This window comes from Bombina bombina, chromosome 6 (assembly GCF_027579735.1).
Source record: "Bombina bombina isolate aBomBom1 chromosome 6, aBomBom1.pri, whole genome shotgun sequence".
Lineage (NCBI taxonomy): Eukaryota > Metazoa > Chordata > Amphibia > Anura > Bombinatoridae > Bombina > Bombina bombina.
In genome coordinates, this window is record NC_069504.1 from 205,844,455 (window position 1) to 205,861,391 (window position 16,937).

The 16,937-nt window shown below is 41.2% G+C and overlaps 1 protein-coding gene across 1 annotated transcript in view; it reads left to right on the forward strand.

Annotated features, from left to right (window-relative positions):
- PNPLA8 (patatin like phospholipase domain containing 8) overlaps nt 1-13,994 on the forward strand; it is a 132,823-nt gene extending 118,829 nt beyond the window's left edge. The window contains exons 9-10 of the mRNA XM_053719201.1: nt 11,700-11,895; nt 13,861-13,994. Of these exons, the coding sequence (XP_053575176.1) occupies nt 11,700-11,895; nt 13,861-13,994 (330 nt within the window). The remainder of the gene's footprint in view (nt 1-11,699; nt 11,896-13,860) is intronic.
- Nucleotides 13,995-16,937: the final 2,943 nt, after the last annotated feature.

Genomic DNA, 16,937 nt, shown 5'->3' on the forward strand with positions numbered 1-16,937 from the left:
AGGTTACAACATCTAAATGTAAACGGATATCTAGTACTACTTAGCCGTCCACCTTTGAGGGTTCTTCGTCCCGGGAGGTGCGTTCCCTACATTCATCTCTGATTGCGCATGCAGCACCCCGGGGTCTAACCGTTACTCCTTTGGGAGAGATTCCTTCAGACTTTGTGGACCAACTGGAATCGGCGATTTCAAAAGTGATCCATGCCTTACCACGTTCTGCTAAGCGCAAGCGTAGGGTTTATCATAGCGGCCCGGCCCAGGGTTTGTCATTGCCGATGGGAGATCCAGAGGCTCTATACGAGGACAAGGCCCACTCCGACTCTTCAAAGGAGGCCCCTTCTGGGTCGGAGTCCGTGTCATCTAAACCTCCGGCGGCGGAGGAGCCTGGTTATAGGTTTAGGATGGAAAATGTGCGCTTTCTGTTACGGCAAGTGCTTGCTACTCTTGAGGTTCCGGAACCTAAGATACTGGAGAAACCTGCAATTCTTAAGCTTGACAAGGTATACGAGGATAGGGTAGTACCTCGGTCTTTCCTGGTTCCCGTTAAGATAATAATATTATTAAGAACGAATGGGAGCGATTAGATTCTTCCTTTTCCCCTTCTTCTTTTAAAAAACTGTTCCCCGTTCCGGACTCTCAGCTTGAGCTGTGGGGGACCATCCCTAAAGTGGATGGTGCTATCTCTATGCTCGCAATGCGGACGACTATTCCCCTGGATAAAAAGCTGGAAAACATGTTGTGAAAGATGTTTCAGCACACAGGGTTTAGTTTTCAGCCAGCAGCGGCCTTTGCATCGGTCGCTGGAGCTGCAACATATTGGTGTGAATCCCTGTGTGAAATGGTCGAGGGGGAGACATCCATCAACGAGATACAGAAGATTAAGGCGCTGAAGTTCGCCAATTCTTTCATCTGTGATGCCAATATGCAAATTATTCGCCTGAATGCTTAGGTGTCAGGTTTTTCTGTTTTAGCACGCAGGGCTCTGTGGCTAAAATCTTGGTCTGCGGACATGACCTCTAAGGCGAGACTGTTGTCCTTGCCTTTTCAAGGAAAGATCCTGTTCGGTCCAGGATTGCATTTGATTATATCCACGGTTACAAGAGGAAAGGGAGCTTTCCTACCGCAGGATAAGAAGGCTAAGCATAAAGGATCTACTTTTCCCTTTCGTGCAGACAAGGCCCAGCGCCAGCAACCCACCGCAAAAGCGGACCAATGAAAGGGATCTTGGAAGCCAGCTCAATGTTGGAACAAGTCTAAGCAGAGCAAGAAGCCCGCCAAGACGAAATCGGCATGAAGGGGCGGCCCTCGACCGGTCTCCGGTTCACGTAGGGAGCAGATTATCTCTATTCTCAGACGCATGTTTGCAGGACGTTCAGGACCCTTGGGTTCTAGAAGTGGTCTCCCAGGGTTAAAGGATAGGGTTCAGATCCCATCTGCCCGAGGGCAGATTCCTCCTGTCAAACCTGTCTTCAAGACCAGAGAAGAGAGAGGCCTTTCTAGAGTGTGTGAGAGATCTCACCTCTCTTGGGGTTATCGTACCAGTACCCCTTGCAGAGAGGGGTCTAGGGTACTATTCCAACCTTTTTGTGGTTCCAAAGAAGGAGGGAACGTTACGCCCGATTCTAGACCTAAAGTGTTTAAACAAGTTTTTGAGTGTTCCATCGTTCAAAATGGAAGCGATCATATCTATTCTGCCCCTAGTTCAAAAGGGACAGTTTATGACGACTATAGACTTGAAGGACGCTTACCTTCATCTGCCAATCCACAGGGACCAATTCAGGTTCCTAAGATTTGCATTTCTGAACCAACACTTCCAGTTTGTGGCCCTTCCTTTTGGTCTGGCGACAGCCCCGAGGGTCTTCACAAAGGTTCTGGGGGCGCAGCTTGCAGTGGCCAGATCCAGGGGCATTGCAGTGTCACCTTACCTGGACGACATCCTGGTTCAGGCGCCGTCGCTCAGCCTCGTAGAGGATCATTCAAGGGCTCTTCTTTTTCTGCTCCAATCTCAGTTGGAAAATCAGCTGAGGAAAGAGTTCCCTGGTTCCCAGCAACAGGGTGGAGTTCCTGGGTACGATAATAGACTCTATGTCCATGAAGATATTTCTCACAGATCAGTGGCGCAGGAAGCTTGCGTCCACCTGTCTTGACCTTCAGTCCTCATCAAGCCCATCGGTGGCTCAATTTATGGAGGTAATAGGTCTCATGGTGTCAAGCATAGATGTCATCCCATTCGCCAGGTTCCACCTCAGATCTCTTCAATTGTGCATGTTGAGACAGTGGAACGGCAATCATTCAGATCTCACAGCTGATCTCCCTGGATGCTCAGACTCGGAACTCCCTCTCTTGGTGGATTTGTCCGGAGCAACTGTCCATGGGGACATCCTTCTTGAAACCGTCCTGGGAGATTGTGACCACGCACGTCTGTCTGTCAGGATGGGTAGCTGTTTGGGGTGCCAGGATGGCACAAGGAAAGTGCTCCAGGGAGAAGTCTCTCCTTGCGATCAACATCCTAGAACTACGAGCAATCTACAATGCTCTGAAGGCTTGGCATTCTCTGGGGTCTGTCAATCACATCTGATTCCAGACTGACAACATTACCTTGGTTGCTTACATCAACCATCAGGAGGTACGAGGAGCTCCCTCGCGATGAGGGAGGTGTCTCGGATTCTGGAGTGGGCAGAGTCCCACAACTGCTCGTTCTAAGCAATTCACATTTTTGGTGTGGACAACTGGGAAGCGGACTTTCTCAGTCCTTCCATCCGGGGGAATGGTTTTTTTACCCCAAAGTGTTTGCAGAGATTTGTCACAGATGGGGAACGCCAGAGATTGGCGTCCAGACTCAATTGCAAATCACCTCGATACGGGTCAAGGACCAGGGATCCTCAGGCAGAGCTGATAGATGCCTTAGTGGTTCCTTGGGGATTCAGCCTAACTTACATTTTTCCTTCGTTACCACTTCTACCTCGCATAGTGGCACGTATCAAACAGTAGCGGGCCTCGGCCATACTGATTGCTCCTTTGTGGCCGCGGAGGACGTGGTTTGTGGATCTGGTGGGGATGTCATCCTCTCCGCCATGGAGGTTACCCTGTCGCAGGGATCTGCTGTCACAGAGCCCCTTTCAACATCAAAATCTAGATTCTCTGAGGCTTATTGCGAGTCTTAGCCAAGAGAGACTTTTCTGAAAGTGTGATTGATACTCTAATTCAGGCAAGGAAGCCAGCCACTCGTCGCATCTACCATAAGTTGTGGAGGACTTACTTGTCCTGGTGTGATAAGCATGGATATCCTTGGCATAAGGCGAAGGTATCCAGGATTCTGTCCTATCTCCAAGATGGTTTAGAGAAGGGTCTTGCCATTAGTTTTTAAATGGACAGATTTTGTCATTATCAGTTTTGTTGCATAAGAGACTCGCTGAGCTCCCTGACATTCAATCTTTTGTTCAGGCTCTGTCTAGAATCAGGCCTGTCTAGAGGTTTCTCTGACTCAGTGATTAATACAATGCTACAGGCTCGTAAGTCTGTTTCAAGGAAGATTTATTACCGGGTTTGGAAAACCTATATTTCGTGGTGTTTTTCTCATAAATTCTCTTGGCATTCTTTTAGGATTCCTAGAATTTTACAGTTTCTTCAAGATGGTTTAGATTAAGGTTTGTCTGCAAGTACCTTGAAGGGACAAATCTCTGCTCTTTCTGTTTTATTTCATAGAAAAGCCTGTTATATCAATCTCTCCTCCTTGGAGTCTTAATTTGGTTTTGAAGGCTTTGCAGGCTCCTCCTTTTGAGCCTATGCATTCTTTGGATATTAAACTACTTTCTTGGAAAGTGTTGTTTCTTTTGGCTATCTCTTCAGCTTGAAGCTCATTCTACTAGATCAGTCGCCACTTCTTGAGCTTTTAAGAATGAAGCTTTGGTTGATCAGATTTGCAAAACAGCAACTTTGTCTTTGCATACATTTACTAGTTTTTACCATTTTGATGTATTTGCTTCTTCTGAAGCAATCTTTGGTAGAAAAGTTCTTCAGGTAGCTGTCTGTTTGATTCTTCTGCTTATGATTTAAGTTTTTTTCTTGAAATTTATGTGAAATTTATAAGAAAGACTTATTTTTTTGTGAATTTAATTTTTTCAGTGGAAATAGTTGTTTTTAAGAGCTTACCTGATAAATTAATTTCTTTCATATAGTCCATGAGGCCCACCCTTTTTTATGCTGGTTATGTTTTTTGTATAAAAAGCACAATTTTATTTCCAGTTCCTCTTTTTGTATGCTTTTTTTTACTCCTTATTTTATTACCCCACTACTTGGCTATTCGTTAAACAGAATTGTGGGTGTGGTGAGGGTATATTTATAGGCATTTTGAGGTTTGGGAAACTTTGCCCCTCCTGGTAGGATTGTATCTCCCATACGTCACTAGCTCATGGACTCTTGCCAATATGAAAGAAATGAATTTATCAGGTAAGTTCTTACATAAATTATGTTTTAATTGGAGACGGATGTCTCTGATTCAGAGTCTACTTCCTGCGAAGAATATGAATTGGCCCGGGTGATACATGCCCATCAGTTATGTTCCAAATGCCGTTTTAGAGTGCTCTGTTCCTCTGGATCGGGGAATCAGGTGCCCACTGAGCCATCCGCCTCTGGGGATTCTATTTCCCACGGGGCGAGTTCCCTACCACCAACTAATACTACGCATGCAGGTAACCCAAATGCTACTTATCCTTCTATGGAGTGTGGCCTGTTCCCACCGGAGGTTACGACACGGTTCCGCATGGCTATATATATTTGGCGCTGGCGCATATGCACCTCCCCGGAGTGTGCTTACGATATTGTCAGTGTTCCATTAACTGTCATGCATGGGATCGCCTAGTCCAGTTCAGCCCTCCAGGGGAGCGACTGCCCCTGAGGCTTCAGGGGGTCAACCTTTGGGGCCAGTGTTTTCTTTTGTCCCAGCGGAGGTATGTTGCATCTTTCTTATAGACTGGTGCGCCTTCGTGTTCTACTGAGGCACGTTTTGGCATTGCTGGAGGATCCCACTCTTAATGGGTTTGGGGATTCTCATTCTTAATCTTCGACTGGCTTGCTCGCATAGACATAAGAGGATGAAGTAATCTTCTTATAGTCTTTGTTATTTGTGTATCCTTTTCCAGTTCTTAGCTTGGAAGTCTCGGACCCCTGTTGGACTGGTCCTGCAGGTCTGTCCGTTCTTCCTGGGCGATAACCTACGGTTTGCCTTATCTTTTATTTAAATCCGGTGAGGATGATTTTTATTTGGTCTAAAGCTCATGTTGTTGTGTGATGTTTCCTTCGGTAACTTTCTTCTCTGGAATTGATACTCGCGATTTTGTGGTTGCATTGTTTACTTTTACAAAAGTTTGTTCAAGAGTGAGGACGCACAAGTCCTATCTTCTGTCTGACCTTTATCCCTCCATTTTGGGGGAGACTCTATGTGGCCTTGATAGTTCTAGAGCCCTTGGTTTCAGGCTGGTCCTGACTGGGTACAAATCGTTCTGTCTTTCAGTCCTAATTCAATCACATTGTGCTTTTTTATGTCCGGCTGGTCCGCTGAGGGCGCCTAGTGATCACAATATGACTTAGCATCCTGAGAGGCCTTGATGGCCTGTGGTTGCTTAGGAGCATGGGAGATTGGTTCAGTCCTCATTCGCCTTTCAATCAAGTGGGCCGGGACTGGGCGACATGCTCAGTCATTTCTGATTTTTTTCGGGAACTAGAGTGTTCCTTACCGTTGTGGGTTGGAGGCTTGGAGGATTTAGGTCCTTCATACCGCTGTTCTTACAGTTTTGCCTTTCATGGTCTCTTTGGAAGTGTCCTTTTAGAGGTTCTCTTCCTTTAGGTCGAGACTTTCTGGACTTTATCCGTTTTTTCTGGCGGCTTTGGCCGCTTAATTAGGAAGTGAAGGCGGTGAGGCTCTATCTTCCTTCGGGAGTTATTTGTCTCCATATCAGGGACGATGGGAGGTATTCTCTCTTTCCAAGCTTTTTGCTTAGGGGATGTTTTTCTGCCTGGGTTTGGGATGCTTTGCATTCTCCTTTGGGAGTGGTCCTTTGGAACGTTAATCTGAAAGGATTATGGGGACTAGCCTTTCTTTTCTTTTTTCTTTTGTTGGGGGGGTGTTGACCTCCGGCTAAGAGTGTTCTCTTCCCTTTGGGCTGGGAATTACGAGTGAGTCCTGTACCCGTTCTCCGGAGGTCTGTTTGCTTCAGACAAGGTATCTTGTGTTCCCTGGGGTTGTCGTTCTTTCTAGGACGATTCTGGGTCCAGGGTTCTTGTCTTGGATCCTTCTTGGATGCCTTGAGATCACATCCACATTCGGGTACTGGTTATACACTTTAAGGCCTGACTTGTCCTTCAGACGGAGTGTGCTCCTCTTCATGGGGAGCTTTTTCTCTGTTGGGTCAACAGTGGTGTCTGAATGATTTTTTTCATTTGGTCTGTGTTTTGATCATAGTATGGCTTCATGCCTTGTGGATATGTACGCTGTTCTTATCTGTGCCCTTCCCTTTTGAGGGGATAGTTTGTCTTCCTTATGAGCTAGGGTTTCCTCTCTTTGGAGGGTCATTGTCCTGCCCTGTGTGTAGGAGGTTGGATCAGGTGGCTTATTTCTGTAAGGGGCAGCATCTGCTGCTCTGTGGGTTCTGTTCCACCTGTTGGTAATTGATCTCTCTAAGTAAAGACTGTCTAAGAGAATTGTGACAGGTCTTCCTACGGATCTATTGCACTTTTCTCTGTTCCAGGTCCTAGGGGGTGCCTTATTTTGGAGGAGCACCTGAGCTGGAGCAGGATCTGAGATCTGTTGCTCTGCAGCGTGCAGTGTTTTTGCTTCAGGTGTTGTTTGTCAGACCTATCTGAGCTTGCTGCACGAGGTTTTGTTTCTGAATATTTCCGTATTCTGAGCTACCTTTTTGCGACTTGGGGACCTTCGCCTTTAAATGCTTTCTAGAGTGCGGTTACACTGTGTTAGGGGAAGAGCCTCTCTCTGTTTCATATTCCTGGTCTTATCCTGTGATTTCTGTATTTCTGGGGTCTGAGTGTTGCCTCCCCTTGTTTCTATGAGACTGGTTAGGTCTCTGCTAGCCTGACCCGGTTTCTCTGTTTTTTTGCGCTGTTTTTTATTTAGGACTCGTCGTGCCCTTTTTAGGGTTTTTTTTCTGAAGTTCCTTATGCTTGCTGGACAGCTAGCTCAGCATACTAATGCACTGTGGCTACTCTGCACTGTAGCAAACCGAGGGTTGCAAGTTCGATCCCCGGCGAGGTCTACTCAGCCTTTCCTGCTTTCGAGGTTGATAAAATGAGCAGCGCCTTGAGTCCCTTAAGGGGGATTAGCCACGCTTTACAAGTACAATCGTGTTTTCTCTGTGTCTTTTCTTCTTTGTGGAAGAATACTGTAATTCGTTCCCTTTCGTTAGTAAGGGGTGTGTTTGTAGACCGACTGTTGGGCGACTGTGTCTCTTGGAGTCTGTTGACTCAGTTGAGTCTAGTTCCTGTGGTTTTTAGCAAGGCTTGTGGACTATCTGCAGGTCAGTGTCCTTGGGCCTTTTCCTTTTTTCAAAGTTGTTCTCGGCTTCGGATGAAGCAGAATTTTGTTGGGTAGGGGTTTTCAGGCCTGGTGCCATCAGAATGGGCTGCCTCTTGTACCCTCCCGTTTTTGCATTCAGTGTCCTCTATAAGTTTAGTATTCTTTTCCCAAAAGTAATGAATGCAGCTGTGGACTCTTTCCATTTATGACGAAAAACTTAAATTATGCTTACCTGATAATTTTCTTTGCTTCAGATGGAAAAAGTCCACAGCTCTCCGCCCGTATTTTTTCTCTGGGGCGTCTGTTATTTTTGTTCTTCTGGCACCTTTTCACCCTGATATTTCTTCTACTGTTCCTTGTTCCCTCTGCAGAGTGACTGGGGGAGAGGGAAGTGGGGGAGGTATTTAAGCCTTTGGTTGGGGTTTCTTTGCCTTCTACTGGTGTCCAGGTTCTGAATTCCCAAAAGTAATGACTGTAGCTGTGGACTCTTTCCATCTGAAGAAAAGAAAATTATCAGGTAAGCATAATTTAAGTTTTCCAGTACCTTTTGGATTCAGGCTGTTCTGGGGCAAACTTAGATCCTATCCAGTATTATAAATCTGTAGTTAATAAAGTGTCTAGTATGTGTATGTGCTGTATATGTGTATTATAAACGTGTGCGTTTTCATGGTGACAAATGTAATATTTATTGTTCATTAAGTGGAGAGGGTGCTTTCTGCACATTCAGCGTTCCTCCAATTTGCATCTTAATTGAGAATGTTTTATCTTATTTGAATGTTGCTTGATTATCCCAATGTTTGTGTCATGTATTGTATATCCTAGTCATGCCTTATAAAAGGGGGAAAAAACTAAAAATAAAAACTGTCTTGCGGCAGAAAGGGCACAAATAAAATATATTAACAACCAGAAAATTGTGCCTTCTGGCATGGAATGCTTGCTTTGCTGTTTCGTTCCTTTCATTTTCTCACTTACTACAAATGATAACATTCTCAACCCATCATTAAGCAACACTGTTGATCCCAGTTTCACCAGCTTCGGTGTTCAGATTATTTCTCAATCACTGTTTTAGTAATACAGTATGTAAAATACCTGGCACCGTTAATGATGTTTAGCAAGTCCACTCATGTTTCTTTCCCAAGGGATCTGCTAGTAGATTTTACGTTGGACACGTCTCATTAAATTCCTTAATAGGGAAATAAAATCCAAAATAATACAGTAAGCATTAATCATTCTGAAATGTGAATAGGTAAGAGTCTGATAGAGATCTCATTTTTAACTAGATTGAAATTGTACAATAGATTTCATTCTTTATTTAAAGGGACAAGAAGGTCAAAATGAAATGTTTATAAATCAGACCATGGAGTATTAAACAACTTTCCAGTTTACTATTTTCAAATCTGCTTAGTTCTGTTCGTATTCTTTTTTTTTTTTTTTTAAGCATTTACCTAGGTAGACTCAGGAGTGTGCATGTGCCCTAAGCACTAATTGACTGCAGACAAGTAAAGTTGCTTAAAATAACATGCAATTTCGAAATCACGAAAATGTTATCTTAACATTCCTTTCCCCTAAAGTGACTTGCAACCCAAAATTTTCCTTGCGTGATTCAGATAGAACTAAAATGAAAAATTTGTTTAAATTTGTATGCTCTTTTATTAGATTTTCTTCATTCGATCGGTATCCTTTGTTGAAAATTCAGCAATGCACTGCTGGGAGCTATATTAAAGCATCTGAAACCACAAAATTTTATTTTGGGATTTTGGGTTCCATGTCCCTTTAACTCCTAGGGTTTGCCAATTACAAGAGGCATTTAAGAGCAGCAGCTAGCTATCAGTAATGCATTGCTGCTACTGAGCATACCTAGGTATGCTTTTTTACAAAGGATACAAAGAGAATAAAGCACATTTGATATTACATTAAAAAGTTTCAATTTGACTTTACTGGCCCTTTAATGCTAATTTAATGTGAAATATATTGGGGGGGGGGGGGTATATAAAAGTTAATTGTTTTACTAATTAAAGTGCAAAGTGTACTTTTATCTTACCAAATATTTTGCACAAAGTTGCTTATCTTATTTATCTAATAGTTTATGCAATTTATATATATATATATATATATATATATATATATATATATATAGATATATAGATATACACATATTACAAGATATATATATAATGTGTTCTCCATAAGAGTTTTTCATCATAGCCTATAATAGCCCTGGTGGTCTTGCTTATGTTTATGATGCCCATATGACTTTTTATTTTTAATTTTTTTATTCTCAAGAGCAAAATGTTCTATATGAATGTACAAGTAAAACATTTGCAGAGAACATCATTATACTAAAAATGCTTGATTCCATGTGATAAAACTCAATTGAACATGCTGAGTTTTCAATGTATATAGAGTAAATACATTTGCTTGGGTTCTGATTACTTTCAAATCACTTTGAATAAACACTAGAGAATGTAATTGGATTCAAATTATAGATGAACAATTAACATCTGCAGCTTATTTTATATTTCCTAGTCTTTAAGCGCAGTGTGTTTAGCACTTTCTGTACTGAACCATTTTAGACCCTTGTGCTGAAGCCATTTTCATAACCTTACTGCATGTAGAAAAAAGTTTTGTTTTTTTTAACAGACCCTTTTATTAGAAATATATAAATATGGGGGAAAGCCATCATATGGAATGGAAAAATGCATTTTTTCCCAAAAGTTGGTTAACAGCATAAGAACTATTATTACTCCTGTATTTAAAAATAAATCAAAATACTTAGAGGTCCATTTAAAAACACATGGGCGGACATGTTAACATTTAGCAGGCAGCATATCGTTGCATTTATTATGGCAGAAGCCCCTGCTTATGCAATGCCGCCCCCCTGCTCGCACACACCCAATCACATGCGAGAAGGAGCTGTCAATCACTCTGTTTAGAGATGTCAGGGGGGGATTGAGCAATGCCACTTTTATAGTTGGTGTAGCAGGTCTGCTTCTTAACTATCTGCTGCGGGCTCACTAATGCAAGCCTGCAGCTGAAGGAACTCAAAAGCTGCATTCTCAGCTTTTTAACCCCCCCCCCCAACATTTAGGTTTCTTTGGGCACTATGTACACAATTGCAGGCAGACAAGGTTCTCAGTGCCAAATCCCGCTATTGTGTGACCAATCTCACCAGAGCAGTGCCAGTCAAGCACAACGAACGAGCTCAAAAGCAGCATCCAGTGCTCAATACATTGAGCCCTGTATCTGTTCCTCAACAAAAAAAAAATATTGTTACACTAAAAGATGAGGAGTTGTATGTCCCGCTAAGTGATACAGGGGCTTTTATATGGCTGCATAAGAGCTTCCCTCTCAAACCACAATCGGCAAAGAAGTGCCTCTGGACACACTCTTTGTCATCATGCTCCATGTGATGACATCACAACATTACAACTGTCATTGGTAGGAATAAGGAGAGACTTTTGGCTCCTCCTCATTCTTTGCTGGGAGATAACACATTATCATTCTTAGTAGGCAAGCAGGATGTCAGTGTCTTCCTCTGCACATAAGTAGTTAATAGACACAGCTTCTAATCCTCATAAAACCACCAGGTAATATATTCTAAAAACCACAGTTTAAACTAGTTGTGTTTGATCCTTTAATACAAAATATAGCACTAGACTGTGTTTATTCAAAATGTCTGTATTTTGTGATAATATTTAAACATCCAATATGATTTACATTAACTCATTACAACATGCTGAGAAGTTTAATAATTATTTTGCCAATGTAGCATCACTCATTTAGCAATAGCACTTGTAGTAAAATGAAATTCTTTCCAGTATGAATCAGAGATAAATAATTTATGATACTGTCTCAAGGTTTTCTTCAAAAGAAATCAAAAGGAGAACCAGATCATGGGGGAGGGATTGAAAACTGTGCGCTTTCGATGGGCAGAAATGTATATTTACTGCATCTAAAATAAGTGGTTTCAAACAGAGTATTGCATGAAATCTCCTTCTTATTCTAGTGATTAAAATTGACGATTTTAGTGTATTTTATATTAGTATAGAATTGTTTTTTGTGGGGGGGGGGGTTGTTTGCTTGTTTGTTTGTTTGTTTTTTTAAATCTTGAGCAATTTATTTTTAACATATTATTTGAGGAAAATAATGTAGTCTTGTTTTTTATTTGCAGGATGGTGGGCTTCTTATCAATAACCCCTGTGCATTGGCATTACATGAATGTAAGAGTCTATGGCCAAATGTACCAGTCCAGTGTGTGATTTCACTTGGTACTGGACGCTATGAATGCGCGGGAAAAAGTAATGTAACTTCTACAAGCCTTAAAACCAAACTGACCAATGTTATCAGCAGTGCTACTGATACAGAAGGTAAGCAGCAGTGAACAGTATATGTAACTACACATATACATTTAGTCCTGGATAAGTCAGAAATTGCAACAGGTTAGATAATAATAAGAATGGTACTATATTTAGCACTGAGTGGACTAGATACTTCTAAAAATATAATTTTGTTAGTGAACTGTTTTTTACAGTTCAGGGTAATACCAATTGAAGTCTATTAAATACTGTTTATATTATCTCATTTGCTGTGGTTAGTTGGGGTCAAGTATAAATAAGCTCTTACACTCCTCAACCAATCTATTTGTTGAGTTGGGATTCTGGATCCTCTAGGATGCATTTCATCCTCCCTGAGAATTACATATATAGAAATGTGGCACAAAAATGAACCACCTTATAAAGGAGAAATTGCTGATGAACCTACTACCCTCCAACGTGAGAGCATGGCACCTTTTTTTTTTTTTTTTTTCAAATATTGCTCCTTGTGTAAAAATTGCTTTCATCCTCAGCCTTATTAAATCTCTTAATATAGATTGATAGGTGTTTTGTGACTTTATAGGACATGAAACATTTTTTTTTATGTTACAGATAGATCATACAATTTTCCAGTTTACTTCTATTATCACATATGCTTCATTTTCTTAGTATCCTTTGGTGAAGAAGCAACAATACATTGCAGGGAGCTAACTGAACATATTGGTTTAAGTAATGTTAAATAATCTATCCTCTCACTTTGGCAAAGGCTGTAAATCCTATAATGCTAATCCCAACCGCTTTAATTTTTTTCTCCAAATAAATTCTAATTTTATTAAAATTATAGTTTAAAAAATCAAACCGGAGCATCGTTTTTTTTGGCTCTTCCTCCGCCCACTCATGTTTTCTGCCCAGCATCTAAGTGTCCAGAGTGGTCACACCTCTCTATTCATCACCGTTGTTGCGCGCTCCCGAGAAGGAGTACATCTATGCGCATGCTCATAATGATATTGTCTATAGCTCCATTGTTAACTTGTAGAAGGAAAAGAGAGATCGCACGAAGCAATACACACATCCTCTAGGCAAAATAATTCCTTATTTATAAAAATCCAAGGTAAAAAAAGACTTGAGAGCGAATAGGCATGCACACAAATAGCTGGTATGCGCACAAAGGTGATCAGATGACTACCATAACTTAAATGCATGCGCATAAATAACTTCTTTGCATCATATTAAGTATACTAAGAGAACAAAGCAAATTAGCTAACAGAAATAAACTGGAAAGTTGTTTAACACGCCCGGGACAAGTCATTCATTCCAATGTACTTGCTTGAAAAATGAAATCATCTTATCGTCAATTACGTGATTTTCAAGGGCAGGATGGGATCATGGGGGACTGCCTACGATGATAGGTGCAGCCCCCCAGGAGGCTGTAAGATACTAAAAAAAGGTAGGCAGTTCCATTCTGCCCTAAGGACATTAAAGCCCAGCGCTGTTAGGACAGCATGGAATGGTTAAAAGTAAATGCTTTATCTGAATCATGAATGTCTGTTGACTTTTTACTGTCCCTTTAATGTTCTTTCTTACCCCTCCCAAAAGTCAACAAGGCACTACCCTCATCCTGTCATTTTACTCTACCTTTTTTTTTCCCCATAAGATGGTGAGAGTCCACGATCCATCACATGTAGTATTAATGTCTAGGACATGGCTTTTATTCACTCCCATTTTCTCATGATCCCTCTGCCTCCAGCAAAGAGTTATGGTAAAACTTGAAATACTGATCTTCATGTTGTTTGGCAGGGGTTCTCAAACCATTTTAAGACCCATTTTCCTCCTCAGAGATCCTACAAACAGAGCAAAGGGGTAGACAGAGTTAAGCCAGGCTCTGAAAATCTCCCAGTGCAGAGATGTCACCAGCCTCCCAAGTGAAATGTGGGCATACCTGCCAATCCCCTCGTCTACAGTGTGCTTCTCCTTTTTATAATCTTACATATCGTTGACGCTGTGTTTGCACTGCGTCAGATGGGCCTATCTACTGGCAGCAGTCTTCTGCAGCTAAGGTGAGCATGGTATACAAAGGTGCTGACCAGTATACTACTATGCACCTTCATAGCCCGCAGCCTATTAGCATGATCATGTACACACGTTTCACATAGCCTGGGCACATAGTAACATATATCAAGTAACCCTGCATAGAGTTTTAGGAACTTTTTTACAAAAATATTTAAACTGAAGGTATTGTCTCTTTAAATTTGCTTGGAGCATAGTTGTAATACTGCACCAATACATTAACTTTAAAGAAAGTGTATTCTACTTACTTAAGTGTTATGTACTGCACCAACAGATTATGTCTGATGACAGAAAACGTGAAAATCTTAGGTTGTGGATCTGCTAACTACAGACAAACATCTAACTATCTGTTTAAAAAGATTGATAAGTTCTTTAAGGCAGCTCTTTTCAGCACATCTTAGTTGCATCTTCATTGGTGGATTCAAGCATCAAACCTTTTAAGAGATTTTCCTCTTTCAGAACCACCTTGGATTTTCAAACAGACATATTCAAGTTAAAAGGACAGTAAATGTAAAAATTAAAGTTGCATAATTCTCTACTATTTGCAGTATTATGTTGGGATAGGCATGGAAAGTAGGACACCAAGGTCTACATTTAGCTACCAATCAGCAAGCTCTACCCAGGTGCTCAATCAAAAATGGGCCAGCTACTAAGCTTTCCTGCTTTTTCAAATGAAGATACCAAGAGAACAAAGAGAAATTGATAAAAGGAATAAATTAGAAAGTTGCTTAAAATTGCATGCTCTATCTGAATCATGAGAGAAAAGAAAATTGGGTTTAGTGTCCCTTTAATGGAAATAAAATTTACATCAATCTAACTGGATCATACATTATATTGTGTGTGGTGCACGAAAAGGTTAAAAAGAAAATATCACCATTTTGTTGGCTTTAGGGCATAAAGAATACAGTAACAAAAATGTAAAAGTATCATTAGAATGCTGGCCTCTTTGTGACCTGTTAGTTTGTGAAACCAGACAAGTTTCTTAAATTTCATTATTATTATTAATAGTTAAAAATCTAATCAATCTTTCAGAGAGAGAAATAAATAAATAAAAAAAAACAATAATATAAATATTATGCATTTTAAATTAAAATGTACATAGCCAAAATTACAAAAAAGTATTGAATATTTATATATCATGACAGTCTGGGATATCAGAATAGATATTGTCTTCAACTGAAGAAATTGAAATTGTAATACATTTTTTTAACAACAGAGGTAAACTAGAGATGTGCAAAAGCAGGACACAAGCTAAAATGACCACTATGAATGGCTTCCTTATAATCAGCACTGCATTTTTATGCTTTACCTTTGCATATAAAGAAATGGCAGCTTGCTTCTTGAATCGTCCCTCTCTCATCTCACTCAGTCACTTTCCCACTACTGAGTGGCGTCCTCACACAGGCGCTGCCCCAACCCTGCGAAACATGGTGCCACATGTGTAAAGAAGGATTCTACTCATCCCGAGTCCCCCCCCACTGTAAAACTTGCAGCGGACACTGCAAGGGCCAGTCACGGACTCCAGTGGCCGTGTACAGACACCTTGCCTATCCCTTGATTATGTAAAATTACCTTAGCAAAGCTATTTTTACTTGGCATTCTTCGCCAGCCTCTTCTTCATCCTGTCCTTTTTTTTAAACAACGCTGTCCTATTACAGCGAGCCCGATAGTGCCATTTAACTAAATGTACCACGCTCATGCGCTGGTGAAAGCTGTTGGTCCATGGATTTATGTTTGCACTAAATTCAGAGCCTACCCATCTGCGTGTAAATGCAGCAATGGAGATTTCTTTCTAATGACACTGTCAGTCCACGGATCATCTTAATTACTGTGAGGAATATCACTCCTGACCAGCAGGAGGAGGCAAAGAGCACCACAGCAAAAGCTGTTAAATACTACTCCTCCTACCCACAATCCCCAGTCATTCTCTTTGCTTGTATCAGTTGCAAGGAGGGGTAAAGTTAGGTGTCTGATTCTTCAATCAAGAGTTTTTTATTTTTTAAGCAGAGCAAGTTTGCTCTGTTTTTTTGGGGGGTTTAGCCGTAGTCCATGTCAGTCTCTTCAGTAGAGCAAGTGGTGGCTTTTAAGCATTTGGGAACTTGTGGGGTATAATCCCCACTGGGCCTCCCAACTAATTTCATGCTGCCCTTGGTTGAAAGTTTGAGTAAGTTTACTCAGCCTTTTCTTTTTTCCACAGGTCCATGTGAGGTAGGAAGCCCCTCTCATACCAAGTGAGCTATCCTGCTGCCAGACCGATTTTTGAGGTAAGTGCCTATTTCTTTCCCTGTTTTGATATTGAAGAATTTGGCACTTTGACAGTTAATTCTGTCTAAATATACAATCAGCCTTCTAGGTTAACGGTTTATTGTATGGCAGTTTTGCAGGCACTGGGAATGTTTGGCTCAGTTTATTATGTTTTCACTTTGGTGTACATGTTTTTCTTTCATGTAATTAGCAAGAGTCCATGAGCTAGTGACGTATGGGATATACATTCCTACCAGGAGGGGCAAAGTTTCCCAAACCTCAAAATGCCTATAAATACACCCCTCACCACACCCACAAATCAGTTTTACAAACTTTGCCTCCCATGGAGGTGGTGAAGTAAGTTTGTGCTAGATTCTACGTTGATATGCGCTTCGCAGCAGGCTGGAGCCCGGTTTTCCTCTCAGTGTGCAGTGAATGTCAGAGGGATGTGAAGAGAGTATTGCCTATTTGAATTCAATGGTCTCCTTCTACGGGATCTATTTCATAGGTTCTCTGTTATCGGTCGTAGAGATTCATCTCTTACCTCCCTTTTCAGATCGACGATATACTCTTATATATACCATTACCTCTACTGATTCTCCTTTCAGTACTGGTTTGGCTTTCTACTACATGTAGATGAGTGTCCTGGGGTAAGTAAGTCTTATTTTTTTGTGACACTCTAAGCTATGGTTGGGCACTTTTATATAAAGTTCTAAATAGATGTGTTTAAACATTTATTTGCCTTGATTCAGGATGATCAATATTCCTTATTTCAGACAGTCAGT